The sequence below is a fragment of the Tenrec ecaudatus genome, chromosome X (genome assembly GCF_050624435.1).
Source record: "Tenrec ecaudatus isolate mTenEca1 chromosome X, mTenEca1.hap1, whole genome shotgun sequence".
NCBI lineage: Eukaryota > Metazoa > Chordata > Mammalia > Afrosoricida > Tenrecidae > Tenrec > Tenrec ecaudatus.
In genome coordinates, this window is record NC_134548.1 from 112,323,569 (window position 1) to 112,336,715 (window position 13,147).

At 45.3% G+C, this 13,147-nt stretch overlaps 1 protein-coding gene across 1 annotated transcript in view; it reads right to left on the reverse strand.

The window, feature by feature from the left end:
- Positions 1–7,267: 7,267 nt before the first annotated feature.
- The window catches only part of LOC142433653 (glycine receptor subunit alpha-4), a 41,245-nt gene continuing 35,365 nt past the window's right edge, over positions 7,268–13,147 (reverse strand). The window contains exon 9 of the mRNA XM_075538437.1: positions 7,268–7,558. Within this exon, the coding sequence (XP_075394552.1) occupies positions 7,268–7,558 (291 nt within the window). The remainder of the gene's footprint in view (positions 7,559–13,147) is intronic.

Sequence of the window (13,147 nt, forward strand, 5' to 3'; positions counted from 1 at the left end):
GGTTTGAGAAGGCTTCACATAAAACAGGATACCTGCCTAGAATCTTTGATGGATGAATAAGGGTACCTCAGGTGGAAGAGGTCAAGGGAGGGCATTTAAAGGGTATATCCGATGGACGGCATCATGGGACAGTATGTGAAATGGCATAGAGCATTACACATGGTGGGTTGTTGGGTTCAGAGAATTATGGGTAAAGTAGCGGGGTGCCTTTAAGGGAGTGAGGCGAATGACAAGAGAAGAAGCTGACAGCATTGGCAGAAGCCCAAGCAGAACATCCTTTGTAGGTCAACATAAGGAATTTGGACTTTTCTTGAAGACAATGGGGCATTCTTGAAAGGTTCCAAGAAAGGAAGTGTCATACAATTTATGTTTCAGGAAGGTCAGTTGGCAGGAGTGTTGGAAGATGGGAAAACCTAATGGAACCAGAAGCTGAACCAAGATGAGATCAGGGAGGCCAGAGAAGGAGAATGGGAGTCCTCACAAACAGAAGTCCACCCTTGTTTAGAAAAGGGGTCTTTGTAGGTGTATGGAGTTAAGGATATGGAGATGGGACCCTAAGCCCATTGATGGGCATTCTCATAAGACAAAGGAAGAGGGATGTTGGAGAGACAAGAGAGAGGAGAGAAGGTGAAGGAACACTGCACGAGATTGGAGTGAAGTGGTCACAAGCTAAAGAAGCCAAGGAATGCAGAGAGGCACCAGCAACTAAAAAAGGCAAAGAAAGCTTCTCTCTCAAAGCTTTCAGATATCAATACCTTGATTTCAGACTTCTGGTCCCCAGCACTGTGAGCGAATAAATCTCTGTTGCTGTAATCTGCCCAGTTTGTGGGAAGGTGTCACAGCAGTTGTAGGACACTAATACAGAAGTATTTGCAAGGTTGACCCTACAGGGCTTGGTGATTGATTTGTCAAGGAGTTGTCAGTATGACTCCCAGGTTTCTGGTTCGGGTCACTGGGTAGATAGAAGTGCCATTCATCAAGCTGTGGAAGTTTGGATGAGGTGGAGGAGCAAGTTTGAAGAAGAATATGGGTGGTTTGTCTCTGGACATGTTGAGTTTGAAGTATTTATGGGAAGGGGCTTGTTGTATGCCAGCAAGTGGATTCAGACTCACAGGAGAGACTTTCTCTCTTTCTCTCCAACTGGTGAAAGAGTGAACATTTTCCTCATGGTCACATGGTTTCTTAGCATGTTCTGTGCTAGCAGGGAGAAACTAGGAGACTGAAAAACAGCAACAAAAGAGCAGTGATTTCAGTTTGACCTTGTGTGTATGTGTGTGTGTGTGTGTGTGTGTGTGTGTGTGACTGTAGATCAAATGTACAACATGGAAAATCTGAAGTTCCAAAGAGGCTCGTGTGCTAGAAATTTGACACGTGTAGGAGAGAAATTAAGAAGTCTTGGTGGTGTAGTGGTTACATGTTGGACTGTGATCTGCAGTCAGTAGTTCGACACTAGTCGCACACTCCTCAGGAGAAAGGCCTTTCTACTCCCGTAACGAGTTACCATCTCAGAAACTCACTGGAGCATTTCTGTTCTGTCTTACAGGGTTGCCATGAATTGGCATCAACTTGATGGCAGTGAGTTTGGATTTTGTTTTGTTTTGTTTTGAGGAGAAAAACTATGATGATGTGGTTGGGCATGCAACAGCTAATACCTGCTGAACACTTACTTAACTGTGTGCCAGGCACAGAGTTCAGCACTTTACTTACTGGCATGCATTTTCTCACTTTATGCCCACAGCAGCTCTCTGAGGTAGGTACCGTTAGTGTCTTCGTTTAGCAGATATGAAAGCTACAGCAGAGAAAGGTCCAGTGACTTGCTGAAGGTCACATAGTCATTGTGTGTTGGACCTTTCAGAGCTTCCAATGGCCCTTCAGAGAAAGAAGCTAAGACTGAAGGCGATGAAGTCATTTGTCCAAGAACCCAATATCGACTACATAGTGGAATTGTTATTGAAACCCAGGCTCTGTCTGGTACCAAAGTCCACGCTCTTAATCACTGCATTATCTTGAATGGAAGCTATGAAAAAAGAGAACACGTACATTTTTCTACATCAAATCCTGTAAGGCAGAGGGTTCTGTGCATTTAGGTGATAAGTAGAGAGCAAATGTTTTGAGAATGACGAGGGCAATGAATGTACAGATGTGCTTTACACAATTGATGTATGTATGAATTGTGATAAAAGTTGTATGAGCCCCTAATAAAACGATTAAATAAAAAAGAATTGCCCTCACTCTAGGGAGCCGATAGTGACAACAGTACACTTCCTTGAGTCGGTTTCGATACATGACAGCGGCCTATATGTCAGAAATGGGCTTCCTGGGGTTTTATAGAAGCAGATTACCAGACCTTTTTCTGAGGCCCCTCTGAATGGGTTCCAACCACCAACTTTTCAGTTTGTAATGTAGTCCTTGAGCATTTGCACCACCTAAAGCTTCTATGGGAAGCCTCATGATAAAAACATAGACTGAGGAAAACAGAACTGCTCCGAAGGGGTGGCAACCGCTGAGGCCTCACGTGACTTCCAAAGGCGATTCCACAGTCTTGCTCTTCCATGGAGGGAATGCTCAGGGAGCAAGAAAACTCCTGGCTCAGAAGTTCTTCCACCTCCTGGCCTCAGATTCATGAATAAGTTGTTCCGTTGCTACTGGTACAAAGTGTGCTGACTGTGAAAGTGATCCTCGTGGCATATTGCAGTGTGCAAGGCAAGAGCAGCCTAATTACCAACCCTTCAGGGATGACTGGCTGTCCCGTGGGAACAGTGAGTGTCTCCAGCGGGAAGGGAAGCGGTTGGGAGTGCTGCCCCAAATCCCTGCTACTGCACTCGCTTGTTACTGCAAGGGCTTTCATTTACTGATTGGTTTTTAATATAGAGCTGGATAGTAGCCTTCATATGCGTAGTATTGTCAGTGTTTAATCAGAATAGTATCAGTAATTAGTGGTGCAGTTTACAATGTTTGGTTGTCTTCTTAACTTTGTCTCTGCTATACCCATAGACAGGTGTGTGTGTGTGTGTGTGTGTGTGTGTATGCATGTTTATACACATGTGTTTTATCTGTTCCCTTTTCTAAGTTCCCTTCCAGGTCTGTTTTTCTGCGATCAAGAAGTAATGGGAAGAGAATGTACAGAAATGTGTTATATAACAGACCAAGTGGGAATTCATCCTTTCCAATCTACACACAAGGGGGCTGAGGGGAAGTGGCATCAAAAAGTCTATGGAAAAATGGAATTAAAAACAAATGGAATTTTGAAGAGCACCCCTCCGCCCCTGCAGTCTGTTGTGTTCTGGTATGCCCCAGGAGCTGCATGGGCTACAGACAGGGTTCTAAGACCCGGTTCTTGCCCTCAAAGAGCATATTCTAGATTTAATCCGTTAAATGGGTGATAGCACTACTACCGGGGCTCCCAATCTGTTGGCGGTTCCCAAGCTTGGTTGATTTGTCTTCCATCAGCCAAGAGCTTTCATCTAAACATAATGGACTTGAGTTTAGTTTCAGATTTGGCAGCCAGCAGTGATGAAATCATCATCATCATCATCATCATCACCACCACCACCACCACCATAGCATTGATCGTAGTAAACAAGAAGTGGAAAGAGGCAACTGGGGGTGGGCACACGTAAAGAATCCCACCTCCCCAAGACTGTGGAAATGGTTGGACCTTGGGTGGGACCCAAGGCTTAGTGGGTATCCAATGAAAGAGGACCCAGAACCACCCTATATTTAGCACTTCAACGTTCCCCTTGTATTCATATCACAGGTTTTGGTCTTAGCGGCAAGGGTCTGCCCTTCTAAGAGATGATGCAGGCAATCTTCCCAAAGCACCAACTCCCAAGCTCAATGTAAACAGAGCCCAATCAATTAAGAGATCAAGCTGTACAAAGCAACAACACATGAATTGCAGCTCACAGTTGGACTGCACTCACATAGACTCCGCATCTCATCAGTAAAACAGAAAGAGAAAAGTACCCCAGGAGGTGCTCTGTTTGGGCTAGGGAAAAGCAAACACGTTCAAGAGTCCATTTAACATGTCAACAAGATGAGAGTATCAGTTCTTTGGTGAGAGGGGGAATAAAGGCATAGGGCTATGAAAGGGTAACATTTATCCACTACCTGCTAGCCACATAGAGCACTTTTTGCTTGTTTGTTTGTTTAACTGTAAATTCAGGGAGAACAGAAGTCCTGTTGGTTGATTGAAGGTAAAGAAGCACACGCCAAAAAAATCCCACAGCAAACTTACTGCCATTGTGTCACTGCTGACTCTGAGCACCCCCCTATTTATTTCTAAAAAGCAGAAAAAAACTGAAGGGTGGTGGTCAGGTGGCAGTCCCGATCATCTTACCAGAATACAGAGAATCCTTTCCCCGGAAAAAAATAGATGCATAAAATATTTAGCTGCCATTAAATATTAACAAGGGATTAATGAAAATACCTCAGATACTTTATTTATGATGGAAGCATTTTCCCCCCTTAAAAAATGATGTTGTTTTAAAATGCAAAAATCACTTGAGATGTGATCCAAGCAGAAAGTAGTGTGGCTCTCCAGAGGGGTGCATGCTCTGAGAGGAAAGAGAAATGGAGTCACCTCCATGTTAGCCTCATATGTCACTTCACTATGGTCAGAAAGGTCCCCGTTCAAGAATTCTATCACTGAATGGACTGCTAGGCATCAGACACTCCCAGTGAAAGCCAGCTTCACCGCCCCTCAGTACCTGTGTGGGAATGGCGAGGGAAAACAAACAAAACAAAAGCCATTTGCACCTGATGCGGACACATGTCTCCCTTTCTCTGCTAGTGCACTCTGATGGGGAAGGACAGTACCTTCCACCTGGCATTCCCTCTGAGTAGCTTTGTGAACTCCCTTGGTCTATTATGTTGATTAGTTCTTTGGCTTCTTTGGCTCCCAGCACCAGCTGATTCCCTGAGCAGAGTCCCAGTTGGGCAGGCTCTGTTGCTCAGTGCTGTAGCTGTCTCCAGGGCATTGTTCTTGAGACTTCCAACAGGGCAGATTTGTGCAGTTGGCCCATCTGGACAAGATCTATAACAAGTACAGCTCTGTGCAATAAACTCATCTCCATAGTCCACCCCATCCCCCGCTGCCCCCGTCTTTGTGCTGCTGTAGCCTGACACCCCAGCCCCACCAGGCAGGGTATCAAAGAGATACTCTCTGCTCCTTTCAAAGGGGCATTGCTGTGGCTTCTCACTGATTGGCACTACCTGGACAGACATGGGCAGAGGGGGTGGGGGGGTGGGGGAGGAAACGGGCCTTCTCCCCTCTGAATTCTATCTGTTCCCTAAACCCTGTTCTTTCATTTTGACACTCCTTGGAACCACATTGCTAGTTAACATTGCTAATAAAATCGACCAGCTTCCCCAGTAAGCCTGAATGCCCTCCCCAAAGCCAAGCAACAGAGGAGTATATAGCAATGAGCAGGAGAGGCAGGCAAAGAAGTGCAATCTGGGAAAAGGGGAAAGTATGCTGAGCCCTTGGTTTGACTGTAGAAATTGGTTTGATCATTGGATTTATTGACTATCGGATTGGAACACCATGTTGAGGGAGGGAGAAGGGGAAGGAGAGATTAAAGTCACATAGTTGATTATTCTAGGCCCAGAGAAAAGGACAAGATGTTTAAAATCATGTTTGATCACCTCTCTCTTCTAGAGTCCCACACTTGCTCTAATCTCTCCTGTCTCTGTTACTAATGGAGCATTTCAAAGACCTAAGTGTACCAGGTCCATGCTATCCCGTGACCCAGTGGTATGTCAGGCCTGCAATGGGCTCTTCCACATTAACCTCCTCTATGCTGCCATTTCTGGGAAGGAGACGGAAAGCAAGAGAATGATGTGGAAAATAAAAATGAAAACAAAATAAAAACAAGTCCTACTCTGAGGTAGACCAAGTCAGTGCTGACTCAGTGACCCCCTGTGGGATTCGAAGAATGCTTAAGGGAGTTGAAAGTCCAGTCTTTCTCCCACAGAGTGGATGGTGGTTTTGAAGTGCTTACCAATTGGATTGCAGACCAATGCAAAGTCACTACATTACCAGGCCTCCTAGGCCAGGTTAAGGATCCTCTATTTGACAGTCCCCACCAGACACCTCAAACCGTACACTCTGCAGGACAAGGCAACATCGCATCGTTAGTTGCTCACCAAAAGGAGATAAAGGAACAGATCGGAAATAAGGAGTCTTTGGAAGTAAAGAGACTTTGGAGAAAAACAAGAAGCAAATGAAAACCCAGCCACTGAAAGGCTGTCTGAGGATAGTTTCTCTATTCCACTCCTCCTGGGTCATACCTACCCTACTGTGGGCCTCACTTTTCTTGAAAGTTTTCTAGCACCATCAAGTAAATTTCTTAAAGCCTAAGCATATTTCTATCTATCTATCTATCTCTCTCTCTATCTATCTATCTATCTATCTATCTATCTATCTATCTACCTACCTACCTACCTACCTACCTACCTACCTACCTACCTACCTACCTACCTGCCTACCTTTCTATCTCACTCACTGACTACCTGGATCCAGTGGCCTTGCTGGTTATAGAGTAGAACAGATATTTCTGAGAGTGGGAAGTTCAGGTGGATTTGAAAGCATAGGCTTTCTGAAAGCCCGAGGTCCTTGCTCCCATTTTGGCACTCTTGGGTGTTCTAAGAGACTTGAAGACCTCTCTGTTGGGTTCTATAATGATGTCCTACCCCAGTGCAGCCCATGACTATGTGAACCTCTAACCTTGCTGCGGGGTGGGGAACCTGTCCTCATGCCTTTTTCCCACCAGCCAAGGCAAGCTGACTGGCTCACACAAGGACAGTACTTGTGGAAGGGAAAGACGGCCTATTTGAGCCTGCAGCAGAAGAAATGGAGCGCACAACAAAGGCCAGGCTCTGTGTGGGGTGTGTCAGGACAAGAGTGAGACACATTAAGATTAAACATAAATCAGAATCTAGACAAGAATATATATTAGAAAACAGAGAGGCTCCAACAAGGGCAGAGTGGCATCCTTGCCCAGGGAATATGGCCAAACTTTCGTGTTGTGAGCAGTGGGAGAGGACGGGAGAAAACCTGGGCTGGGATAGATAAGCCATCTTCCTCAGTAGCGCCACCATTGGCTCCATGCAGTGTCAGCCCACAGAGCTTTGAAATTCTTTGTGGGAGGTCAGAAAGGAACTGTCCAAACCCCCTGATGGGAGTCTTACGGAGAGGGAAAGCCCACCTAGGAGGAAGCAGAAAGCCAGCAGCCAGCAGCTGGACATTGTAGTCCCACCACCCTATTCACAGTGCCTGGTGGATATCTTCTGATCGTAGCACTTTATAGACAACCCAGTAGAAGATGTTGAAAATGAGGAAAGTAAAAGGGAAGACAGCCCGGGAGATGGTGTCAATCCTTTTGGCTCGGTCCACATAGAGTTTCCGCGTGGTTTCTCCCTCCCTTAGGAGAGGAGCTGGAGCTTGGGGGCTATACATGCCAGAGCCTTCCATTGGCCCACCATCCCTTGCCTGCAGGCAATGGCCAAGTCCATAGCCATGGAAATAGAAGCGACTTTCTCGGATGATATCTTCTTCCTGGAGATACAAGGGGGGAAAAGGTAGAATATGAGGTCACAGCTCAAAGACATAGGGATAGAAACCAGAACACACATAATATATTTCATAGATGCTGCTGCTAGCTATACAGATAGAGTACTGGGTACACACGTTCACTGTGTGCTTTATTTTATGAGCTTAATACTGCCCAGGAGATACAGGTATATTTAGCAGCTACATATTGTATGTAAGCATATGATTTTCTTTTCCAGATAGGCCCTGAGCTACCTTTTAAAAATGTATTCGCATTTAAATCTGTCTAAGACCTTCTGAAGTGCCAATTCATGGTGAGATGGGGCTAAGAGAAATCTCAATGTCTAGCTATCATCTCTGATGTAATAAACAGAGCACGCATGACAGTGAAGCCATCACACGGCAGAACTGAGACAGACTTGGTGAATTTGACTGTAATGACTTCCCAAAGCTGCACAATTCGCTCTCTTAGTACATATCCTTTTAAAAATGGTCTCTCTGGATGCAGAGCTAAAAAGCAAAAAGTTTTCAATGACCCTGGTGGTGTAGTAGGTTACACATAGGACTGCCAATGGCATGACCTGCCTTTTGAAACCACCAGCCACTCCTAGGGCGAAAGGTGAGACTTTTTTTTTGCTCCACTGAAAGCGGACAGCCTCGGAAACTGACAGTGACAGTTCTGCTCGGTCCTCTAGGGTCACTGTGAATCAGAATGGACTCGATGGCAGTGGCTGTTTTTAAAGGGGCTATTCAAATCTGATCACTCCATCACAGATCCATGTTGGGCCTACTACAGATCCATGTACTTTTCTGCAAATCAGTAGATTTTGACATTCAAACATGAACCAAACCCACTGCCACTGTGCTGAATGCACAGCAACCTGCAGGACAGAGTAGAAACTTGGAAATCAAAGGGTTTCCAAGATTGTACATCTTTACAGAAGCTGACTATCAGATCTTTCTTCTATCAAGTGGCTGTTGGGTTTGAATCACCAACCTTTTGGTTCTCAACTGAGTGCTTAACCAGGCGCCACCAGGGCGCCTGCCATTTTGACACAAGGGCCAGTATATCCACCCTGCATTCATTGGCCAATGTACACTGCAGCCATAACTGTCCACTGTGAATCTACATTGGTATTATAAATGGTAGGATCATGAACACATAACCCTCAGGAGATAAATGTTATGTCAGCACTAAGTAATGAAGCGGCCTCCGGAAAATCCAATTATTTAATAGAGAATGTAGGAGAGGAAGAATAAGGGACCCAAAGTCTTGAGTGGCCAATAGAGAGAGCTTTACTCACTTCAGGGGCACTTAGACGCCCCCTCACCCAGAGGCTGTTTACTTATATTTTATAGACAGCTCAAGCGAGCATGATTTGATCTACTTCTAAAGGACACACTAATATCAGAAGTGACAGTTCATGGCCTGGTAGTTAGCAGATGGGGAAGTATATGCCAGAATCAAGAAATGCTTCCTTCAAAAGGTAGCCACAATATGAAGAAGCATGACACAGACTCCTACCAGTTCTCCTGCGATTTATAATAATATTAATAATAATAATAAATGAGGACAGTATAGTGGCACACAAAGCACCCCCCCCCCCAGTTGCTGACTGCAGAAGCTCTGGCGGCCAACATAGGAGCCTTCATCACTAGTACAGCTATCTTGGACACCAAGCCCGAGACCCTTGCGGGATCGGCTGATGGTCAGTGTCTTCCTTTTCTTTCTGAACCCTTGGGAAACTTGACCTCTGGAGGATGCCTACGTCTAGAAGCTGAAGGGATATCTATGTCTTCCTGCCAGGGGATGGAACAAGTGAGCCTCAGTTCAGGGCCAATGGGTAGATCTTTGTGGGAAGTGGCAGCAGTGGGGGCGCTGAATGTCTAGTTGGTCATGACCCCGGATATCTGTGGTGCTACCGCAGAAGTTTTCAAGGAAGAACTGGACCCTGAGTTGTAGTGGGGTAGCCCAAAGAAAGGAAATGGGGCTAGGTTAGACGCTACTGGATCTTAGTGGGGAGGAATACCTAGTATTTAAAAGATAAAATGGACCCCCCCTATTTTAAAGAATTGAACATCAAAATACTTTTTTGAAGTGCCTACCATTTTTTAAGTAATGATGCTTACAGGAGTAATAGTTTCAAGTAGCTAAGAAATCATTTTGTCATAGAATGTCTCTTTCTGGGATGGTTTGCTCACGACTCAGGAGGTTTCTGGGCAGAGACTTCTCGGTGGTAAAAATGGGAAAATCCAAGGTAAAACTAGGATGAGCTGTCCCACTACAACTACCAGGGCCACTTCCTCTGGATTGTAAGAAGAATGTGTTTGGATCATCTAGGTCTATGACAGCGACACCTGTTACATACTCTGTGCAATGAAAAGGACATCCTATAGGGTAGCAGCCAAGCATATTAACCGTTTGTACCACCCACAGACTCGACTGCTATGGGAACACATTGAGAAGTGTGGCATATATTGAGGCAGGGTCCTGTTTTCCTGGATAATTGGCCTCTTAGCCTAAGGGCAGGCCTTTCATCAGAGGCAGGCAAGCTCAGACCAGAGAGTCAGCAACAAATGTCCTCTCTTTCTCTGCTGCCTGTGCGCTCTCCTCACAAACTTGGAAAGCTGCACTAGTACTGTCCATTGCTGTACAACCAGTTCCTTACACAGTGCCTGGCACCTAGTAGGTGCTCAGTCTAGAGCAGTTGAATGAATGAATGGAGGCTCCACCCATATCAGACTCTAGGAGGGGAATGGCTTTGTATTTTCTCAGGAAGCCAAAATCCTCTCAGGGCCCAACACTGAAGTCTGTTCAGAAAAGTTAGAATGTTGTATGAGTCCCTAATAAAATGTAAAAAAAGAAAAGAGGAGAAAAAAAAGAAAATGATTAGGGCAAACAATGTACAGATGTGCTTTATACAATTGATGTATGTATATGTATGGACTGTGATAAGAGTTGTATGAGCCCCTAATAAATTGTTTTTAAAAAAAAAAGAATGTGTTTGGCAGGAAAAATTTTGACTCCCTGCCTTATGCTGCACAATGGCTCGCTGTTACCCTTCAGCTTCTAGAAAGGGAGCGGCACCTTTGGTGTAAGAAAGGATCTCTCCAAACAAACCCCTGATGCTGCCAGGGCACTTGAGGAGAGAGTGGTACTGGTATAGGTCTAAGAAAGTCCATCATGGATATTGTGCCTGGACCCTCAGTTGTCGTGCCTTGTGCCCCAAAAAGGGAAATGGGGCTGGGTTAGCACAGCTCTACGTTATTTCCATCACCTTATTCATCACTGGTCCAGGCTCACACTGTGAGCATCCTCACAGTCATCTTCGTACTATTCCTACAATGGAAGCTGTGACGCAGTTATACAACCAGAGACAAATAAAACATGACCCAAGTAATTAAAAAGGGAGGAATTAATGCAAAGGCAAGGGAAATCATTTTATTTTTCTGCCTTCCAGTTCAGGCTACCTCAGGCGACCCTGTTGCCCCTCTTCCTCAGGAGCCCCTCTGTCTCTCAGCTCAAGGAATACAAGTCCAGAACCAGTCCTGTATGCAAAATACTCGGAAGGGGAAAGGTGGATCCAGCTGCTGTTTCTGATTATATAAAGCCAACGATTTCCCTTCTCCAATCACAGTAAATCCATCGGAAATTACTTGGAAATATTTCCCAGGCTGGAAAGAGTCACTTCACACAGGAGAGAAAATACGGCCAAATGGAATAAGCTGCCCTCAGTTCTGTTAAATTTGATATGTTGCACCTCTTGTGAGAACGACGAGCCTTCATCTTGTCTATGTTGGACATGTTGTCAGGAGAGGGCCGCCCCTGGAAAAGGGTACCCTGCTTGGGAAAAGCACCCAGTCGGCCACAGAGAGGAAGGCCCCAGAGGAACTGCATGGACACAGTGGCTGCAACATGGGACTGGCCCAGCACAGAGATTGTGAGGATGGCACAGGGTTGGACAGTGTCTCACTCTGTTGTACACAGGGAGGCTATGAGCCACAGCCCATGGCACCTAACAACGACAACAGCATCAACAACCTCTTGTAATTGAGGGATTTACCTGAATGCTAAGGGGTGGGAGGCTGATTTATCCATTCAGTCTACGTTCTGAGTGTGTGTGTGTGTGTGTGTGTGTGTGTGTGTAAGATACTACTTGGTGGACTCTGTGTTGTTAACATTGAACGACCCCCGCCCCGCAAGCTATCTACAGGTGGAAAGACTGAGGTGGTGGTGGGTGGTGGTAGGGAAGAGAATCCAAAGCCAATCTAAGTCTGCAATGCACAGGAGGCAAGGTGCGGAGGCTGGGAAAGAATGTATTGAGGGATGGAGACAGGCAAGAAGGTTTCTGCGACTGAGATCCTGTGAGGACTTGGCAGTATTTTGCAATTTGTTCCATTTCTCAAGTGATTCTATTGACAGTGGCAAGGTGCTCTCTCTGCCAAGCCTGAGCGAGAGCCCTTGCCAACCAGCCTGCAAAAGTGAGTGGGTGGGCTGCATTATATGTTTGCTGTGTCCTCAGCCTAGTACTAGGGCCTGTTGAAAAAGAGACAGGTTCTTCCCTGTGAAGCTTACAGATTCGCTGGGAAATCATAGCAGGAATGCATGGGGAAAAAAACACATTCTATACATAAAATGGGAGCCCGTTTGTTGCAGTGGTCAAACACTTGACTACTAACTCAAAGGTCAGTGGTTTGAACCCATGGTAGGAAAAGGTGGCAGTCTGCTTCCATAACTATTTACAGCCTTGGAAACACGGTGGGGCAGCTCTACTGTGTCCTACAAGGGTCACTATGAGTTTGAATAGACAATGGCAATAGGTTTGGATTATTGTTGGATTATGGCAAAAGCAGCCCTGGTGGTGTGGTGGTTATGTATTTATTTGGCTGCTATCAGAAAGGTGGGTGCTTGGAACCTACCACCTACTCTTTGGGACAAAATACAGGATAATGTGATCCCATTAAAATTATAGCCTAGGAAACCCTCTGGAGCAGTTCTACTCTGCCTTATGGGGCCACTGTGAGTCAGAATCTATATAGATATAGATAGATATAGATATATAGATATAGTTTGGACTGAGATCCTGAGAGGACTTGGCAGTATTTTACAATTTGTTCCATTTCTCAAGTGATTCTATTGACAATGGCAAGGTGCTCTCTCTGCCAAGCCTGAGTGAGAGCCTTTGCCAACCATTATATATTTATTTATGTATTTATTTCTTTATAATGGCAGCACATGACACTGTAGAGATGGGTGGTTGAGGAGACATTAGAGAAAATGAGGACTGAATCTGGGTTTTAATGAGCAATTGGCTGACTCCTCAAATACCCCTAACTTTTTCTTGGTGACAGGATCTGTGATATTCCTATGTTTTCTTCCCCATCCCTCTCTTAGACTGAAGATATTGGAAGAAGAGGACCCAGACAGAGGCTTTGGACATGGAATAACTCTCTATCAAAATGTCCTGACTGCCCAGTTACCTCCAGGATCCCTACTGCAGGCCCACTGGGTGGCAGTGGCACAAGAAAACTTAAGAATGGTTTATGACTCATAGTGTTGGTTCTGAGCTTTCTGGTTTTACTTACATCAATAAG